Source organism: Monomorium pharaonis, chromosome 2 (assembly GCF_013373865.1).
Source record: "Monomorium pharaonis isolate MP-MQ-018 chromosome 2, ASM1337386v2, whole genome shotgun sequence".
NCBI lineage: Eukaryota > Metazoa > Arthropoda > Insecta > Hymenoptera > Formicidae > Monomorium > Monomorium pharaonis.
In genome coordinates this window covers 21,593,919-21,612,836 of record NC_050468.1, presented here as the reverse complement: position 1 = coordinate 21,612,836, position 18,918 = coordinate 21,593,919, and the positions used below count along the sequence as shown (strand labels likewise).

General features: G+C 31.1%; 1 protein-coding gene and 1 non-coding gene across 6 annotated transcripts in view; one reads left to right on the top strand and one right to left on the bottom strand.

Annotated features, from left to right (window-relative positions):
* Window positions 1-15,249, top strand: part of LOC105838768 (nuclear receptor subfamily 2 group E member 1) — a 28,750-nt gene extending 13,501 nt beyond the window's left edge. For 3 of the 5 annotated variants that reach the window (XM_012684559.3, XM_036282701.1, XM_012684556.3), the window contains 6 exons: window positions 8,832-9,009; window positions 10,541-10,745; window positions 11,352-11,477; window positions 11,564-11,806; window positions 12,353-12,434; window positions 13,001-15,249. In XM_012684559.3, the coding sequence (XP_012540013.1) occupies window positions 8,832-9,009; window positions 10,541-10,745; window positions 11,352-11,477; window positions 11,564-11,806; window positions 12,353-12,434; window positions 13,001-13,254 (1,088 nt within the window). In that variant the 3' untranslated portion in view covers window positions 13,255-15,249. The remainder of the gene's footprint in view (window positions 1-8,831; window positions 9,010-10,540; window positions 10,746-11,351; window positions 11,478-11,563; window positions 11,807-12,352; window positions 12,435-13,000) is intronic. The other 2 variants (XM_028194277.2, XM_036282702.1) reach the window with 2 other exon arrangements.
* A 3,294-nt stretch (window positions 15,250-18,543) lies between these two features.
* Window positions 18,544-18,757, bottom strand: LOC114255548. Its single transcript, XR_003626805.2, has one exon. It is a non-coding gene; the product is annotated as a small nucleolar RNA U3 (small nucleolar RNA).
* Window positions 18,758-18,918: the final 161 nt, after the last annotated feature.

Genomic DNA, 18,918 nt, shown 5'->3' with positions numbered 1-18,918 from the left:
GAAATAGTTTCAACTAAACATAAGATAAATGTAACAAAATAATGTAATTATAACAAAATGTTTACTATTACTACCAATGTTTTGTTAATATTATTATAATTTTGTTATTATCACTATATTTATTTATAACAACCAAATATTTTAACAATATCATTACTAAATGACTTTACAAATTTACCAAGGATTTTTTTTCAGTGTAAGTTTAAATTAGATTTTTTATTAGATTAGTTCTTGCTACCAAGAAACGCAGTGGCTCTTCCTGCAAGGCACAAATTAATTTCTTTACCGATTGTTATTATCAGGCTTCCTTTCAACATGATCAAATAGGTCTTAATGTATCATCACGTTTTAAAATCCATACGTTGTAATATCTTTGTACAGGAATACAGTAATGAGAAGATAGATCACATAATAAATTACACATCTTTACATAATGAAGCTTGCCTTGTTAACTCCGTTTTCAAATTCCAAAATGCTTAAGTTCTTCCATTGCATTTTACCAATTAACAAACCTACGAAAAGTACGTTTCCTAAAAATTGTTTCGGGAACCCTGTAATATTTTTGACCGGCTGCGGACGAGATCGAGGGTAGTGACAGCACACAGGGGGAGTCGCGTGGGAGTGGACGGCTGGTAACGCAACGAAGCGAGGCGTGCCGTACACGCGACGGGCAGCATCAATCCATCCACATAAACGGTAAACGGTAAAGCGGTCCTGGAACAGAGCGAGGGGTACAGTGGTCGTCGTAAATGCCTTCTCGCCGCTGAACGGACACCTTTTGAGAGAACGCGTGCTTGCGTTCAGAATGTATTCGCGAGTTGAAAACGCTTCGCGAGACGAAATGTAAAGCACTAAGCGATGGTTGATGTTGCAGTACGTATTATATTTGAAAACCGAGATGTTTTAAATGTGACACGAGCACTGAGTGTGAAAAACGCTTAGAAATCAACAATGAAGATGTTCTCTCGTCTTCTTGATATCTCGTTTCTATTTCAAGTGATGGCAATTTTTTAAGTCAACCTTAAATAACGTTTAATAGTCACCTATAGAGACTCTCGCGATGTGTGATTGAGTATTCAGATTTTAATATTAACTAAAATAACAACAAAAGTGAAGAATTTTTATCTCGCCATAAAACTTCGTCGGATAATAAAATTTATAACTCGAACAATTTCGTTTTGGAAGCATCTACACTTACCGCACTTACGATGCGTTTTATTGAAACTTACTCCGCGGTAATGGGTTGGCATTTATGACGCTCACTGTACGCGGGGAAACGTAGGAGACAGGAGGAATGAGAGAAAGAGAAAGGGTGAGGGCGCGCGTTCTCCCTCGCGTGATACGAGCGCGATGTGTGCGGACGAAACGGGTCGTTGCGCTAAGCCGGGCTTTGATCGTCACCTGTCATCATACCAACGCGCCCCGGAGGAACTGCAGCGATCCCCTGGTGATTCCCGGCCGTCTCCGGCCCGGCATAAACGCGAGAATTACATCCGCGAGTTATCACGGGGCTCTCTCTCTCTCTCTCTCTCTCTCTCTCTCTCTCTCTCTCTCTCTCTCTCTCTCTTTCTCGCCCCGTGCCGCGTGTCACGAGTTACGGACGACGGTTCTCTCGAGCCGCGCGCGAGGTGGAAATACGCCGCGTACGTCTGACCGCTTCTCCGTCGGACACTCTTGCGAATGGCCGACTGTAAAATGTCAAGCTGCTTTGTCACGTTTAATCTTCTTTTCCACCTTCAACCACATGATTAACGATATGATAAAGCGCGTTCTCCTAGCAGTGTAATCGCATTTTCATTTACATATTTCCTTTCTCGTCACAAATCGTAAATATCTCTGTTGTTTGAGTTACATTAGACGGATATGTCTCATCCAGTTATAGATGTTAAGCAACTTTTGTATCGAATAAGAATTGCGATAGGTATTCGTTTTGTGACACGCACATGTACACATGTACAGAAACATTTTTTAAAATTTTATTTGAGAGATCAGCTTATTTTTTTATATTGTTAGGAAATTCTTTGCATGCATAATATATACAGTTAATTTCATTAAAGTTAAATGTAATTTTGATAATATTTTACCGTTTTTCTAAAATTTGATATACTGCAGTCGCTAAAATTTTCGTATTTTTATTCCAAAGCATACTGACAATGATTTGTTGTACTCTTAATTTTTTCTCTTTCTTTTTTCTCTCTTTTCGTTTTTTTTTTTAAATTATATACTTATTACATTTTTATATTCTGTTCAGAATACGAATATATGCCGATAAATAATTCCGAAGAAACAATTATACGTTTATGCCACATAAACGTACGAAGTACGAACCCTATCTTTATGAATATGTATTTTATATTCGACATAGGTTGATCTGATTTTACGGAATTTTGATTTATGAGATTGGTCGAGGGAAGGTGTTAACAGTGAGTGATGTTACATATGGATTTGTAACGCATCCGCTTTGTAATGCGTATGCAGATACACGTGTGACGGCATGCATACGATTTTCCGAACGATATATAAGCGATGCAAGTGGAAACAGATCCTATTTGTCCGGCCAATAGTCCGTACGGGCTACAAAGGATGCATGTTGAGTGATTTTCTCCATCTGTACATTTTTGATAAATTTGCGATTAAATTTTTTTTCAACAATAAACGATTCAAACAATAGTTATACTATTTTATTATTAGATATATAGGGTTGGATAGTAGTTAAAAAGTAAAAAGATGATTAATAAAAGTAAAAAATTAATAACTTAACTTACTTAAATTTAAGTAATTTTATTTTTAGTTTAATAGTTATTTATAAAACAAATTTTAATTAATCAACTTTTTTTAGTTAAAAATTTACCTAAGTAAAAGAAAAAAAATTATAAAAAAAATTTCCCTATAAAAAATTAATTTGTTATGTTATTTGTTATATTTTATAATAATTGTTATGATTTAATTGGCAATTAAAATGTTAAATTTATTTGATATTTTATATTACAATTGTTTTGAGCAATCTGACTTAAAAAATTACAATTTTTTGGTTTAATATAAATAATGCTTTTCAAAATTAATTTTAAATTCTATTTAATTTAATCTTAATTATTACACAACTGATAGTTACTTTTCGTTTATATAACTTTTAACATAAATTAATTTTACAAGCTATTAACTCCAACTTAATTGAGTTAAATAAAGTAGTAATTAACCTAACCCTGGAGATGTATCGTAAAGTTTTTCAAGTTTTATTTTCATTCATCAGTTTATTATTAATTTGATAAAAATGTTGATGAGCATTGTTGAAAAAAGTTTTGACAATTCTATCATCAGTTTGAGCGTACTACATAATTATTCTGACAATTTAATCAAATTATTTTCAAATTCGTACCGAGTTAAATTTTTAGATATTTAGCAAAGCGTTCTTTCTGTATAATTAAAATCGCGTAAAGATACTGTCTCTCTTGATTTCGACAAAAACATTATTATAAACTAATTTCAGAATATTAATTCTTTATGGTAAAAAAAGCAATATAACATTGGCTTAACAATATTTCTTCTTATTTCCAGGACAAACTGATTTATTGAATTAAAAGTAGAAAGATACCGGATACTCAGAAAAATTTTTACATTTGACAAAAATAATCATTGCTAGTCCACTTTGCCATTCACTTTCATCCCGCGAATTGTCACGAGAATCTCCTCGAAGTCTTAACACGTGTACGACACGCGTGCGATTCGCGAATCCTCCTCCGACGGCGACAACGACGTTGACGATAGCCGACGGTGGTGGAGAGGTGACGGTGACGGTGGTGCGCCGTCCGCGTGTATCAACCCCCATTCACTCGGGGATTAGCCTTCGAGATCGCTGACTGCTGAAATGTTCACAGATCGGTTTACCGTTTAGCAGGATAGAGAGTGTGAGCCCCGTGATCCGTGGCCCGTGTGAGCACCGTGTGTGCCCTACGCACACGTACGCGCGTATACGTACGTATGTACACACACGCAAGGGCATACGTAGCGCACGCGTGTGGTACAATGTTAAAACGGAACGCGTCCCCGTGTGCCGTACCTAACCACGCGCTCGTGTCTCCACGCGGGTGTTACGCGTGTGCGTGTGTTTGGTAAGCGTGCAGAGAAGGCGCCTACGCCTACGCTGCCGTTCCGCTCCGCTGTGGGAACTCGCATTGTGGACCACACATGCCGGCCGGAGTATTACGACGGTTCTGTTTATAGGTGCACGATAAGATGACGCGCGTGTGTGTGTGTGTGTGTGTGTGTGGGTGTGTGTTCATGCTCGAGAAGAGATGGTGAAAGAGAGAGAAAGAGGAAGAACACAGTGGAATCACGAGATGAAAAGCGAACAGGGCGCGGTCCATTCCAGCGCATGCGATTCTAATCCCCGCCGTCGCTCTGTGTCCATTCGCCGTCCGAATACGCACGTATGTACTCTTGAAAATCGCTCGTACAAGCCGCCGACGCGAAAGAAAAATTCGGAGGTAGCGATCTAATTCACTTTCTCAAAGGCTTGAGCAGATCTTTGTCGGCATTTCTTTCCGATAAGTTCATGTCGATGTAATTTTCTCGTACTTTTTATTGGCATCGTAAAAACGTCAGTGAGATATTATACATTACAAAACAAAAGTAATTTCCGTCTTTTTATTTAAAACAAAAAAATTCGGAAAACGAGCTCGATGTATTCAAAATTTCGGAGATAAACTAAAAAGATAAAGGTGAAGGTCGTTGAAGCTGAAATATTCTACTTTGTTTTTGGATTATATATATTTCTCGAATAAAAGCTAAAGATCAAATTTTAGAAATATAAATACGAACTAAGATATGTGTATATATCTTGTATCAAATAATTAGTAATTTTTGTAACACTGTTTCAAATTTTGCAATTAATAAAATTAATTAGTATTAATATTGATCTTTGACATGTAAAAAAGTAAAGAAGTGAAGATATTCATCCATAAATTATATATCGGTGGCTTTTTTTCTATATAAAATCTGATAGGAACAACCTCTTCAAAAGTGAGAATAAAATTTACGTCATTTTCTTTTTCAAATTGCATACTTTAGACAATAAGTGTCTTATTGATAATGATAGATTATTTTATATGTTGTAGCGTTGTCCAAACATATTTAAAATTAAAAAACTGTAAAATATATGTAAAAAAACATATTATATATTTTATAGTTTTTTACATTATTAACAAGACACTTATTGTTTAAAGTATGCAATTTGAAAAAGAAAATAACGTAAATTTTATTCTCGATATATAAATTATGGATGAATATCTTTACATTTTTAATTATTTAAGTAGATGATATTTTTATGAGTATTAGTAAAATGCAATGTTTAGTTTCTGAGAAGCAAGGGAATATCGTTTTAAGAAATCGATATTGGCGACTTTCCTCGACATAATTGCAACGATTGCATTCGATATTTAATCGGTTTTTGCGTGGGGCTAAAAGATCAATTTGTCCCGTTTCGCTTCTCTATGCCAAGAACTTTCTCTTGACGCACATTCATTTCCGCCTCGCTAAACTTAAGCCGCTCAGCTATAAAGCTCTGTATTTGAGCAGCGATGCGTTCAGAGCGACAAAATGTTCCTCCTTGATCGCGAGATGTTACGCAAAGCGAGGCGCTTTTGTGCGAAAAAGGCGAGCTTAGTGGACGTGGCTGCATGCGAAAAAAACAGATCGTTTTTCTCTGATTCGCGACAGATTCGACGAAAACCGATAAAATTAAGATACTAATATTTACATCACTCGTTCGACATTTTGTAAATGATTTAACACGAACATGCGAAAATAAAATAAACTACTGCGTTTAAATTGAAACAGTTTTTGCGATTTCTTTCAAGTTAAAATGTACATTACTTTTTGTGAATTTTAGCTTGATAAATTTAAATATTTTGAATCTCAATATTTTAATTGCAAAAATAAGCGTTTGAAACATGATTTCATAATTAACGCTTTTGAAACTTACTATCAAAATACTTTATAAAAAACAAAATTAATAACCTATTATTATTATTTATGGTAAATAGTCACTGATGAGTTATAAGTATAACATTTGTAAATTAATAAAATTTTATTGAAAAAATCAGTTATTAATATCAATGAGATATAAAATGAAGAAGCAAAGTGTGAATGTTTGTATTGAATTAGGGTTGAAACGTATGTGTCAACCAATTTGTATTTAGTCTAATAAACACTAAATAATTTATGCAGAAACAATAGGCTCTGATAGACAATCTTTTAAATTTAATTATTGTTCTTAGAGCCGACTATCTTACATTATTTATTAATTTTTATACTAAAGATTAGTGAAAAATTCATTTTTAGTAAAATTTTTTACTGTTTTCATTATTTTGATATTTTCAGTGGTTAAGTTTAGGGGAACACAATTTTTATCATTGTATTGAGATTTTGAATGAAATCCGTTTTAACCCTTTCAAGACAAAAAACTATTTTTTTATCACTAATTTTATAAAAATGATAATCAATTTGTAATAAAATTATAATATAAATATGTCTAAACAATGTAACGGTTTTGAAGAGTAATATCGCTACTGCATCGAATATAGAAAATCATTGTTTGTAAAGTAAACAAGTCTTTTCATTGGGCGCGTTTTTCTGGCAAGGGAGCTCACGAAAGAACAATTACTCCTGGAAAATAATAATATTTATACCTGTTACGATGTGCACGGCCAATTTGGTCGATAAAGCAAACAACCCTCAAGCGGATTTCGCGTCGCTTCTTTTTGCGTGCATGCGTATCTGCGCATATAAAACCACTGTAATAACGCCAGTTTGATTTGAAAAAACAATTTTTATATATTTCAATTTGCTTATTGTCAACGTTCCATAATAGTAAAATTAAAAAATTACAGGAAGTATGATTAATAATAATGTCTCAATAACTATGATTATTGGATTGTCATTGAAAAACATATAAAAACTTTTCTGCCGTTTACAGAATAAAATAAAATTGAAGTATATAAGGTCGGATTGGAGTATATAAGAAGTGCAACCTTTTATTTTTTAAATTGTTTGTTTTTGATTGTAAAAAAGAAATCATCCTAAAAAAATCTATATTAAAAACTAGATTTAATATATTTTAAGAATTTGTTGGGTTTATTGAAATGAAAATATCTGGAATAAGCGCGCTATTGTTCAGAGAGAGAGAGAGAGAGAGAGAGAGAGAGAGAGAGAGAGAGAGAGAGTGAGAGAGATATGTACATAGTGTGGAATTGGTGGTCTCTTTCTGGTACTATGATTGGGCACATAAAAATGACGTACTAACGTCATTATGCTAATTCATTTTTATGTGTATCTCTCTCTTTGGACAATAGCGCGCTCGTTCCAGATGTTTTCATTTCAATAATTAGGTTTTTCAATTTTCCATAAATTTTATGAAAGCTACGATGGTTATTGTTTTGTTACGAACAAGTTTGTGGCGCCAATAATTGGTGCTCATATTTTTTAATATTTTTAATTAAAAATTTTACGTAATATTTACTAATATATATAAGATATATAATAAGATATTGGTTAAAATTCTATGTGTATGAAGTATGTGTTACAAAATAATTTTCGCCAAAAAATCATAAAAATAAGTATCTTTTGACTTTTTTAGATGTTCTTTCTTAAAGAAGAAAGATATAAAAAATAATCATTATGAGAAATGTATAAAAAAGAGCAAAATAGAATATAATATTTCAACATTAAAAGAAGATGCTGATATATAGTATCAGAATTCTTTTAAAAGAAGCTGCACGCGTTGACAAACAAATTCAATTGAAAATGTATTGTGTACCGCGACTAAACAATGACTCACGTGAACATGCTAAGAGCATAAATCTAATAAACATATTAATATATAAGTAACTTTTCGAAGAAATTGGATTCCGGCGGTTGAAAGGTCCCGATGCGAAAAGAAATTCCCATTGCGCCAGTGGCGAAGTATCTCTCGACGGGGCGATGCGTGATAAAGGGGAGATATTGCGACGCCAGTGCGAACGTGGGAATCCGCGGCTGCTATCCGCTCAGCCTCATTAATGATGATGTGCTTGCCACCCAGTTGCAGCTCTCGCTTCGCCATCTCGCTCTATCTATCTTCCACCCCTACAGCGTCCTCCACTTCCACCCCCCCCCTCTCTCTCTCTCTCGCTCTCTCTAGATTTGCAGCCACGCTCGAAAGATCGAGCTCTGTGGAAGCTGACGCCCGGCCAGCCACCACATCCGATCTACACCACCCTCTTTCATCCGCGATTCGCCCCCTCTTCCCTCTTGTTCGTCCCTCCCCTCTCCCTCCCTCCCTCCCTCAACGGGTCACGGGATACACAGCTCTCGTACATCTCGAACGACCTACAACGCGCGTTACACCCCGAATTCAATTCCGCGCAACCTGCGCCCACTTTTTCGCTCCCACCGTTAAGTCCATCGCCGATATTATTGATAGGCGTTTTCTAGACGGACCTCCGATCGCTGAAGGGCGAGGGTGCATAAGGATATTTTTTATTAAGCTTCAGAAAGGGTTGAGGGTATTATTGACATCACCAGCTTTTAAAAACTTTTGTGCGACCTTACTTCTTTTTTTGTACGAAGATAATTAGAAAGAACTGTATTAAGTTTTTTTAAAAATACGTATCTAATATATTTTTTCCATAAAAAAAGGCAAAAATATATTAAATAAAGCATAAAAGTATAGAAAAATATAGAAACTTAAATGTAAACTTCAATTGCTAATATCTATTTACAGTGCTCCGTGATCAATCGCGAAGCAATCTGTTAGACGTCAAAAGTAATATAATTTCGTCATAACTGATGTTTAGCAGTACAACATGAGCGCGGACCGAGGAAACCGAAACCACACGCGATTATCTCATCGGAGAAGCAGCATCAGCAACAGTCGTCGATTGTCACGCAGTTGTCTCCTCATTCTACGACTCCGGTACACAATGATCGATTAAGACCAGCACTCGCTCCTCCGTATGTCCTCTCACCGCAAAGGTGTGTAACATTAAATTAATTGCCTTAAATTAATATGTGATAAATTAAGATATTTATCTAATTAAAAATAGATATCGGTTCATGGCAATGCTAATAAGCGATAGATACTGATAAAATCATAAGAACTGATTGAATAACACATTGAAGAAAAAAGTTTAGTAATAATAATCAACCTTTGATGAAATAAATTTAATTTAAATGTTTAACATAACCAAATATTTAATAATGTTTAGTAGTGTTTAATAATTATTTATAGAAGTATAACCTATTATCTGTCTTTGTTTATTTAAAAAGAAAGATAAAGATAGATATATGTTTACCTTATAGGTAAGTTTCCAAGAATTAATCAGCTTTAAATATTACTAAATATTTGTTTATGCTAACTAAATATTTAATGGAAATAATTTCATTAAAGTTTAGTAATTGTCTAAGCTTATCATTACAAAACTTTTTTCAGTACAGATGTAATAACAAATAAAAGAAATTCTTGGAGTCTCTTATTAACCATTTGTGTTAAATGTTGAAAAAAGTGAATTGATTATTTTGATTTTTTGTGCTTTATATAAGATATCCACTATCACATTAACAGTACATTTCCTTTTGTATTTCATAATTTATGTTTCAGTTTTAAGTAAATTTTACTCAATTTTGCTCAATATTTTATTTAATATTTGAAATTTAATTTTTATTTATATTCATTTTTTATTAAAATAATATAATTATTGTTTTTGTCTAAAATAAATTTATATTTGAAAGAATAATTATTACTTATTAAGGTGTAATTAAAATCTTATTTTATATTAAAGTCTGAATAATTGTTTTATATTTCTTATAAATTAATAATGTCTCTAATAATATCTCGTATAAATTTTTTATTGTAGCACGTTTTTTGTTATTAGTGACACATTTTCTCGTATAATAGTTATGTACTAAATAGTTATGAAATAAATCTCGTAATAAATAGATATTTAACAATTTATTTTCTTGGCAATTTTAAAGATAGTCTTTTAAATCATTGAAAGATACATTGCTAAAAAGTGCATTACTTCAAATCAGCATACAAATAAGTTTAACAAAATTTGATTTGAATTCAATTTGTATTTAAACTAAAAAAATTTGATTCAATTTGATTCGAATGTATTTTTAGACATTCAATTTAATTCAACTTGATTATACAAAACCATGATTCGCACACCTCTATATACTAAACATTAATAGTTTTTGTATAATTAGCTAACATACATAATACACACACACAGAAAACAGAGTTTATATTGTATGCAAACCTTATTTTAAAAGAATCTTGATTCTGTGTAAATTATTTTCTTTTGTAAATAAGAAAAATCTTAATAAATCTTAATAGTCTTCTGCAATATTTTCGTTAATGAAAAAGTTGATTTCACAATTGGCCGAAGAATTTAATCCACAAAGAGCGTTAATGTGATAGTGGGAAGATACCCTCGTGTAACTACGAAAGATTTCATGAAGCGACACAGATTCTTCGTGAAATAGTTAAGGGTTATTACTGTAGAAGGTTAAGGTGCGACCAAAGATTCACGCCTTATCCACGACCGATGGCGCTGGTACAGAAACCGCCGGAGGAATCACCATCCCCCGTACCGTTGATTCTACCGCACCCTCGCACGACCACGACCCTCTATCAGGCGGCCACGACCGTCTCCCTAGCGCCGCAGCCTCCCCTCCTGCAGATATTAATGTCCGCCGAGGAATGTCAGGTAAGTAATTCAGCTTAATTTCACGCCCGCGTCTCCCTGTTTCGTTCTTGCAAACTTAATAAAGGCGGGTTGCTCCGCTCGGTTTCTTCCTCGCGAAGATCTGAACGGTGAGCAAATTACACGCAGAGATCATTATTAATATCAGCTTCTCAATGAAAATCAGGGAAACAACAGCTTTTACCTTGCGGATGTCAATTATTGATTTTATTATGTGATAACCTGTAGGAAAAAATTATGTAAAAATTACTGCACAAAAAATTGCATATTTTCGTGCAGTAATTTTTGCATAATTTTTTTCCTACGGGAAGTGTATTGTTTAAGATTAAAAAACTTAAAATTTAAAAAATCGAAAGACCTAAAATCAAACAGATAATAATAATGAAAAGTCATTTTAATTTATAATTATAATTTGCAATTATAGTCCTTTAAATATTGTACTGCGTTTTTATTTCCACGAAAGAATGCAATCCCTCTGGCCCAATATTTATTTTGCGGAGATTCATTGACCATTTATCTACTTCAACACTTGCTATACGACATTTTGCGTTCTTTTAAAATGAGAATCGTATTCTCGTTGTACAAATTACCGCTTCGCTTTGCTGTAAGGAATTGGTTTGGAACGCGCGACTGCAACCCACGGCGGAATACCCGATAGAGCAGATGGAGACGGAGACGAGTCGAAGTCCGACGGGCACCGTACAGAGCTTCAGTCCGACCTGGGAGATGCTGCAGGTACTTCGCAGTACCTTCGTCGCGTGTCCTTTTTTTTCTTTTAATCCTTTTTGCCCCGCGTCACGTGAACGTTAACGTTAACGCAGGAGACGACGGCCCGGCTGTTATTCATGGCTGTCAGATGGGTACGTTGCCTGCCGCCTTTCCAAACGATATCGAAGGACGACCAATTGTTGCTGCTGGAACGATCCTGGACACAGCTGTTCCTCCTGCACTTGGCGCAATGGTCCATCTCTTGGGATATCACCGCGCTCCTCGAGGACGAGCAAGTGCGCAGCCGATTACCCACGGACGACAACCCGACGAACCAGGAGCTTGTCCTTATTCAGGTTTATCGGTTTTACCCTTCCGCATTCATAGCAAGTTGCAATATACGTCACAGTGCACGTTGATATTGAATAAAATCTCCCTTTCGATACTGAGAGAAAAAATATTATTTCATTGTTTCTATAGTTTTTTTGTCCGGCTTGCATTAAAAATAATTCCGCTTTCCTCAATAGCGAAGACTAAAAAATAATGCGTCGGTTTAATTTAATTAATTAATGTTAAGCAACGCTACTTTCTCTTTCTTTTTCTCTATTATGTATATTTTAAATATATAATAAAAAAATGGATGTATAATTTCCAGTCTTATTTCCTTGAAAAGATGATTTTGGATTTATTTTTTATTGCTATGTTGAGTCGCACTAGAACTTCTCTTGTCGCTTTCGTCCATCTTTCAAACACCTATTTTACTTTAAATAGAGAATGTATGTACACTAATTCAGTTACAAAAAAATAGGCCTTTTATTTCTCGAACTCGGCGCGCGTTTTTCTTCAGTTTTTTTCGCCGACTTGCAAGGTTTGTTTCAATGAAATGTTCTCTTGCGTTTTAGGCTATAATATGCCGATTCAGGCAACTTTCCCCCGATTTTGGCGAATGCGGCTGCATGAAGGCAGTGGCTTTGTTTACGCCAGGTAAAGAACGTCGTTAGGCTAATTGTTATACTAGTGTAAATGCGACAAGCAAATTATTTCTGAGGTACTTGTTTCATGTAAAAAATTTGAAAAAGTGCAATAATGGCAATATTTCTAATTACTTTGATTTATTTGCTACTAAACAGTTACTACATGATTATATGTTCTTATTAAATTAATATTAATGTACAATTAGATATTACTAATTAATATTATTTCTTAATTTATTTTACGAGTCATAAAAAATGTTTTCTCATCACTAAGAGGTGAATTTTTTTCTTTTATCTCAAGTGCTGAAATGTCTAACCTCTCCCAACGATGATTGCAAAATTATTAAAAATCCGAACTTAACGTATATCATTATCACAAGTAGTCTTATTATTTATTATTGAATTTATTTAAAACATTTATTCGTGATTTTTTTAAAATAATTTTTTGAAATCGTTGAACGATAATAATCGCATCATTCTTGCTCGCATTTACCCTTGTGTCGTAATTATCTTAATCGATTCTGTCTCGCTTATCAGTCGAATGTAGTCTACGTGATCTCATTTTGTAAATCGCAGAGACAGTGGGTCTACATGCGGTCCAGCCCATTGAGATACTACAGGATCAGGCACAACGTATTTTAGTGGATTACACGAGGTCGCGATATCCGCAACAACCCGGTAGAATCGGGAGGTTGATGATTCTAGTCGGATATCTAAGGTGCGTCTCCTCCAAGACCGTCGAACGTTTGTTCTTTCACGAAACCATCGGGGAAATACCAATCTCGCGCTTGCTAGTCGACATGTACCAAATGGAGAAGTATATCAACTGAAAGACATTTTGCATATCGTATGCGCTATACACGTCGTAAAATGTATCAGGACCACAGCGAGCTCGCAACTTTCTAAAACTCTCCCAATTCTTTTAAGTGTAGAAAGATTAGAATAAGAAAAAAGTTTTTAAAATCTATAGTGGCTTCCATGAGTTTCCTTTCTCTGCTCTTGCGATTATGTAGTATAGCGTTGATATCTGATGTGAAAAATTTCAGTCGGGTGTTTACTGTTTTATCAATACTACCATAAAATGAGATTTTTACAATTGCTATTAAAGAAATCGTTCTTCTGTCGGTTGTTTTTATAGTAATCTGATTAAGAAGTATTTGATTTTTTTATTAATTGTACTTGTTATTTAAACTGTTTAATTTTTTTTCCATTTTTGATAAAATATTTCGAATAAAATTGTGCATTTTTTATAAAAACAAATTTGTACTTAATTGATTTTTTATTAATACTTTTTTCATTGTTATTTTATATTGTAATTTTATATCCAACTAAAAATACGATGCCCAAACAATATAGTTAACAAAACATGAAAAATTATTAATACGTGGGTTTCTGACATTGAGTATTCTATTTATAAAAACCCTTGTACTATTATCTACTATTTATGCTATTGCATCTGTAAGTAAATCAAAAGTTTACGTTATTACTTATATATATCAAACAGTTCATTTTCTGCAAAGTCCAAATAAAAAAAATAACAAAATAAAATGAGTATGTACACGGAGCATTACTTATATTCCTAATGATTAGAAAATGTAGAAGGAAGTAACGGAATTGTTCTTTCACAGAAAAAATTGTATTCTTAAGAATTTTCCTCTTATTTTTAATAGTTATTAATAGTTTCTTTTAAAATAGAACATTAAAATGATTTTTTTAACTTAGATAAAAATTCATGGATTTCTAAAATTTAACAGATAGAATAATAGCAGATGTTCTTAATTTTTATAAGGTATATAAGTCACATGAGATTATTTAGTATTTATAGCATTTTTAGCATTTATATTTATATGGAAAGAATATTTTTTTAATTTTAAAGAATAATCTAAACAATATATTCTCATCTATTAAGAATATGTATTAAGAGGACTTGTAAAAGTCCTTTTATTTCGAGAATACAATTTTTTCAGTTTTATTACATATTCGAACTTCGGATCAATACAGGTTACAAAAATCTTACAATTAATAAAATTGAAAATTTATCTGCTGTATTGTTTGAACATTTGTTTATAACAAAGTGTTTTGCTGCATTTTTTGTAAAGTCGTATAATCTCTATTATTCCATATTATTTATAATATAATAACTATTGTCTAATCATGCATCTTTAGAATTGCATATACTTATTAAACGAAATACACAATTATAATAAATGTAAAACCATTTTGAAAATTGTACTTGAGAAAATAATCTCGAGACTCTATAATGTATCATATGTTCTCTCTGTGATCCCTCTTGAGTAAAAAATTATTGTATGAATTCGATTTGTTAAGTAATAATGCTGCGTGAAATAAATAATATATATGTACTGCATTAGCGTAAAACTAAGTTATACGATAAAAATAATGTGGGTAATGGAAGTATTGCAATATAATTATGACAATTATTATTAAAAAATATGATATAATAATGTAAAAAGTGTGGTATAATATAATGGTGCTCTAATTTTTTTTTATATCATTGCTTTAGCAAAAATAATGTTTATTCATGAGATTTGTTTGTGCAGTACAGAATTCTTATCACGAATGACAACAAACTCGGATAAAGAAAATGTATTATAAAATGAAGTTGTACTTTATAATATAATTGTTATATTCTCATCATTTTTTTGTTAAAAGAATTATTAAATTTGTTATACACTTACATGAAAGATACGTTATAGTACGCAGGATAAGGTCTATTCTGTATTATATAGAAATGTCTCATACAAATACACGTCTGTAATATTTAATTCTAATGTATTAAACTTCGTCGATATGAATTCAAAAAACATCTTTTATTACAATCTAAAGTATATTACCTATATATAATATGTAGAATGAGCAATGTATTTTAGACAGAATGTCTAGAAATTTGCGAATCAAATATTGTAGCCAAAAAGTTCTCGAAAAGTTAATAAAAAAATAGTTATTAGAATTATTATTTAAAGTAATAATTTTAAAAATATTAGGGTTTAGAGCTAGTCAATCAAAGATTACGTTTAGATGGTCTTCTGTCATGCAATCACTCATACCATTGCATGTGCGGTTCACGAATGTGCCGTTTTAAACACATTTTGTTTTTAAATTAGTATTAAAAATAATTTACAAATAATTCTTTTATTTAACTTTTTGAGAACTTTCTTGTTATAGTATTTTAATTCTCGAATTTCAAAATATCTTGTATAATATGTTTATATAGAAGAAAGTCACCAATACTGGCATAGGTTTCTTAAAACGGCACCTCTTTATTTTTTAGAAATAAGATAAAAACATAATCTGTTTAGGTAATTAATTAAAGAAATAAAAATTTGTTTATACATTTATAGGTTTTTTCTATTTAAAATTTATTAAAACAAATCTGACCTAATTTAACTTTTATACATAATCACGCTACATGCGGTGTTTTGCGAAAGAGCACAAGGTATTTGTATAATCGATAAATTTATATTGCAATGAAAGGAATCCTCATATAAATTAACTTTTGTAAATAATTAATATTAACTTGTAAATATTTTGTACAAATAATTCATATTAAAAGAAAAGAAATGCAAAGAAAAATCTAACTTACTGTTTTGGGGTCCAATTTCTAAGACGATTATGTTGAGAAAATATTAATTATTATACATAAAAGGTATTATAAAAACTGATAGAAACTTTCTAATATTCTAATTCATATTTGTTTTTAAAGTTTTATTTTTAACGTTTAAAAAATTCTACCAAAAAATAAAAACCATATAAGTTAATAATTTTTTAACTAAATTAAATTAGAATTAATAATGATTAATGATATAAAATTTAGTTACGTTAAAAATTTTGTTAAAAATTAATTAAAATTCAAAATTTAAAGTTAATTTTAGTAACATTATTTATATTATAAATTGGAAAATTGTAATTTTTTGAAGTTAGATTGTCATTATTATTATTAAAATATAAATTAAATTAATTATAATATAAATCATCAAATAAAGTTATTATTTTATTTATAAATTAAGTTTATATTAATTCTCAGTACGCACATAAATCCTAATTTACGCATACTCGGATTTTTCCAACCTGGTGTTTTTCTTTGCGTATCTCTTTGGTTCAAATGCACCAATTTTAAACATTTTTTTTATATCGATAGTCTTAAGTCTGAAGAAAAAGGATATTTTAGTTATAAAGCTAAAAAAGTTAGAGCACAAGAAATATTTTGCAAAAACTAAAAGTAGATCGGAAAAAACTCCGCAACTTCAAAAATTCGTTCGAGTTATGTTAACCCAGTGTGCATATTTCTTAGGGTTAACTGAGAAATATCACTTTTTTGTAGAAAAAATTCTTTTAGAATTCTTTTATAAAGAAATGTTTAACTTAGGAAACAAGTTAATAAGTTAAGTTATGTGTTTAAAAAATAACTAATTAAAGTTAAATTAACACATTTTAAATTAATTAAATTAAAAGTTTTTTTACTTCTTAATTCTATTATTTAACTTTTAACTTTTAACTAGTTATCCAAATTATCCAACTCTACGAAAAACAAAATTATATGCCAGTATTGGAATGATCTTTTACAAATGATACAGTTATGTTTTTATTAACAGCGAAATAATTTATATTTATATTTATAATCTATATAAGATATTTTAAAGTATTTTATTAAATTGTTATTGTAAAATGGAATTTTACTTTTTATACTAGTATTTTATTTTTATTTTTAAACGCAATTAGTTTTTTTGATTAGACGTTTGTATTTACTTTAAATCTTAATAATCGTTCACTTTTTACCACAATATGAAAGAAATGAGAATTGAAACTTTTTAGAAATAAAATTAAAAGAAATCATTTTTCAATATATTTCTAAATAAAATTATTTTTTTATCAAAATTAATACATATATGTATAATAATATATTAATTGATAATTTTTTATAAATATTATTTTAAACAATTAATTTTTGTAAATTATATTGAATAATATCCTATAATTATTTTGAAAACACCATACATATATGCACACATCTTGATTTCTACAATAGGCTGACAAGTACAGAAAGTATCGAATTTTTACAATACACAGAGTATTGTAAAAATTAATTTCTGCAATAGGCTGACAATTACAGAAAATATCGAATTTTTACGATACACAGAGTGTTGTAAAAATTAATTTCTGCAATAGGCTGACAATTGCAGAAAATATCGAAATTTTACAATACACAGAGCATTGTAAAAATTATTTTCTGCAATAGGCTGACAATTGCAGAAAATATCGAATTTTTACAATACACAGAGCATTGTAAAAATTATTTTCTGCAATAGGCTGACAATTGCAGAAAATATCGAATTTTTACAATACACAGAGCATTGTAAAAATTATTTTCTGCAATAGGCTGACAATTGCATAAAATATCGAATTTTTACAATACACAGAGCATTGTAAGAGCGTTCACTTGGCGCGAGACACTACCGTGTCTCTTGATATTATTATCGATAGTTTTACTTATTCTTATAAATTTGATTTTTAAAATAAGATTAATTAACAGTCGTGATTTAAATAATTCTGTATATAATGCCGATACATATTATATAATATAGTATAATTGTCTTATCTAACATTTATCGCAGATACATCTCATATTTTTTGTAGAGGGCATTACATGCTTATGACAATGATGACGCAAAACAACTTCAATTATAAATACTGATTAACTTATTAGCGATTAATTTATTGAATAATGCTTGTATCTTATCTTGTTTTAATATAGATATAATTTTTTTAATTATTAAAAGGAATTTAAGTTATAGAGACCTCGAATATTTTATTATATTAAAAAGAAAAAATTTAGTAATTTATATATCTTATATGTTTTACATACTCTTTCTATAAATTTTTCTTATTTTCAAATATATTTTTAAAATAAAAAGAGTATGAATTTTGTTTTTGTGTAAAAAGCCGAGATTTATGGATAACTGAAGAATATGACATAACCGATCGATGATAAATTTATGATCTATTAAGTAATCTGTTTTAGATTTATTTCGCATATATACTAAAATATCTTACAATTATTAAAGAGATTTATAATTATTTATTTATAATTTTTTCTGTTAGCCACTCAGAAAACCCTTCTTCCCATCCCCTCTATACTAAGTATAGAGAGTGAACGATCATCGATGACAGAACTCTCGACATGTCGAGAATTCACGTCGTTCTCACGCTCAGAGAAGAGAGCTACTACTCCTCATCGTGGTTACATCAACTCCCATGTTAGGGAGGGAGAATGAGATCAACTCCTACAGAACTGATCCTGTGAAGTATGATCTTAAAGTTTGTACGCCACAGTGCTCATAGATATAGCCTAAGTGTAGGCATTTTAATCACGAGCAACATTTAATCATCAAAGCCCTCTATCAACGAAACAGAGAATTAATCTATCCGTAAATAGAATTTAAGATTGATTTTCTAACAGTTCTAAAAGTGTAGCT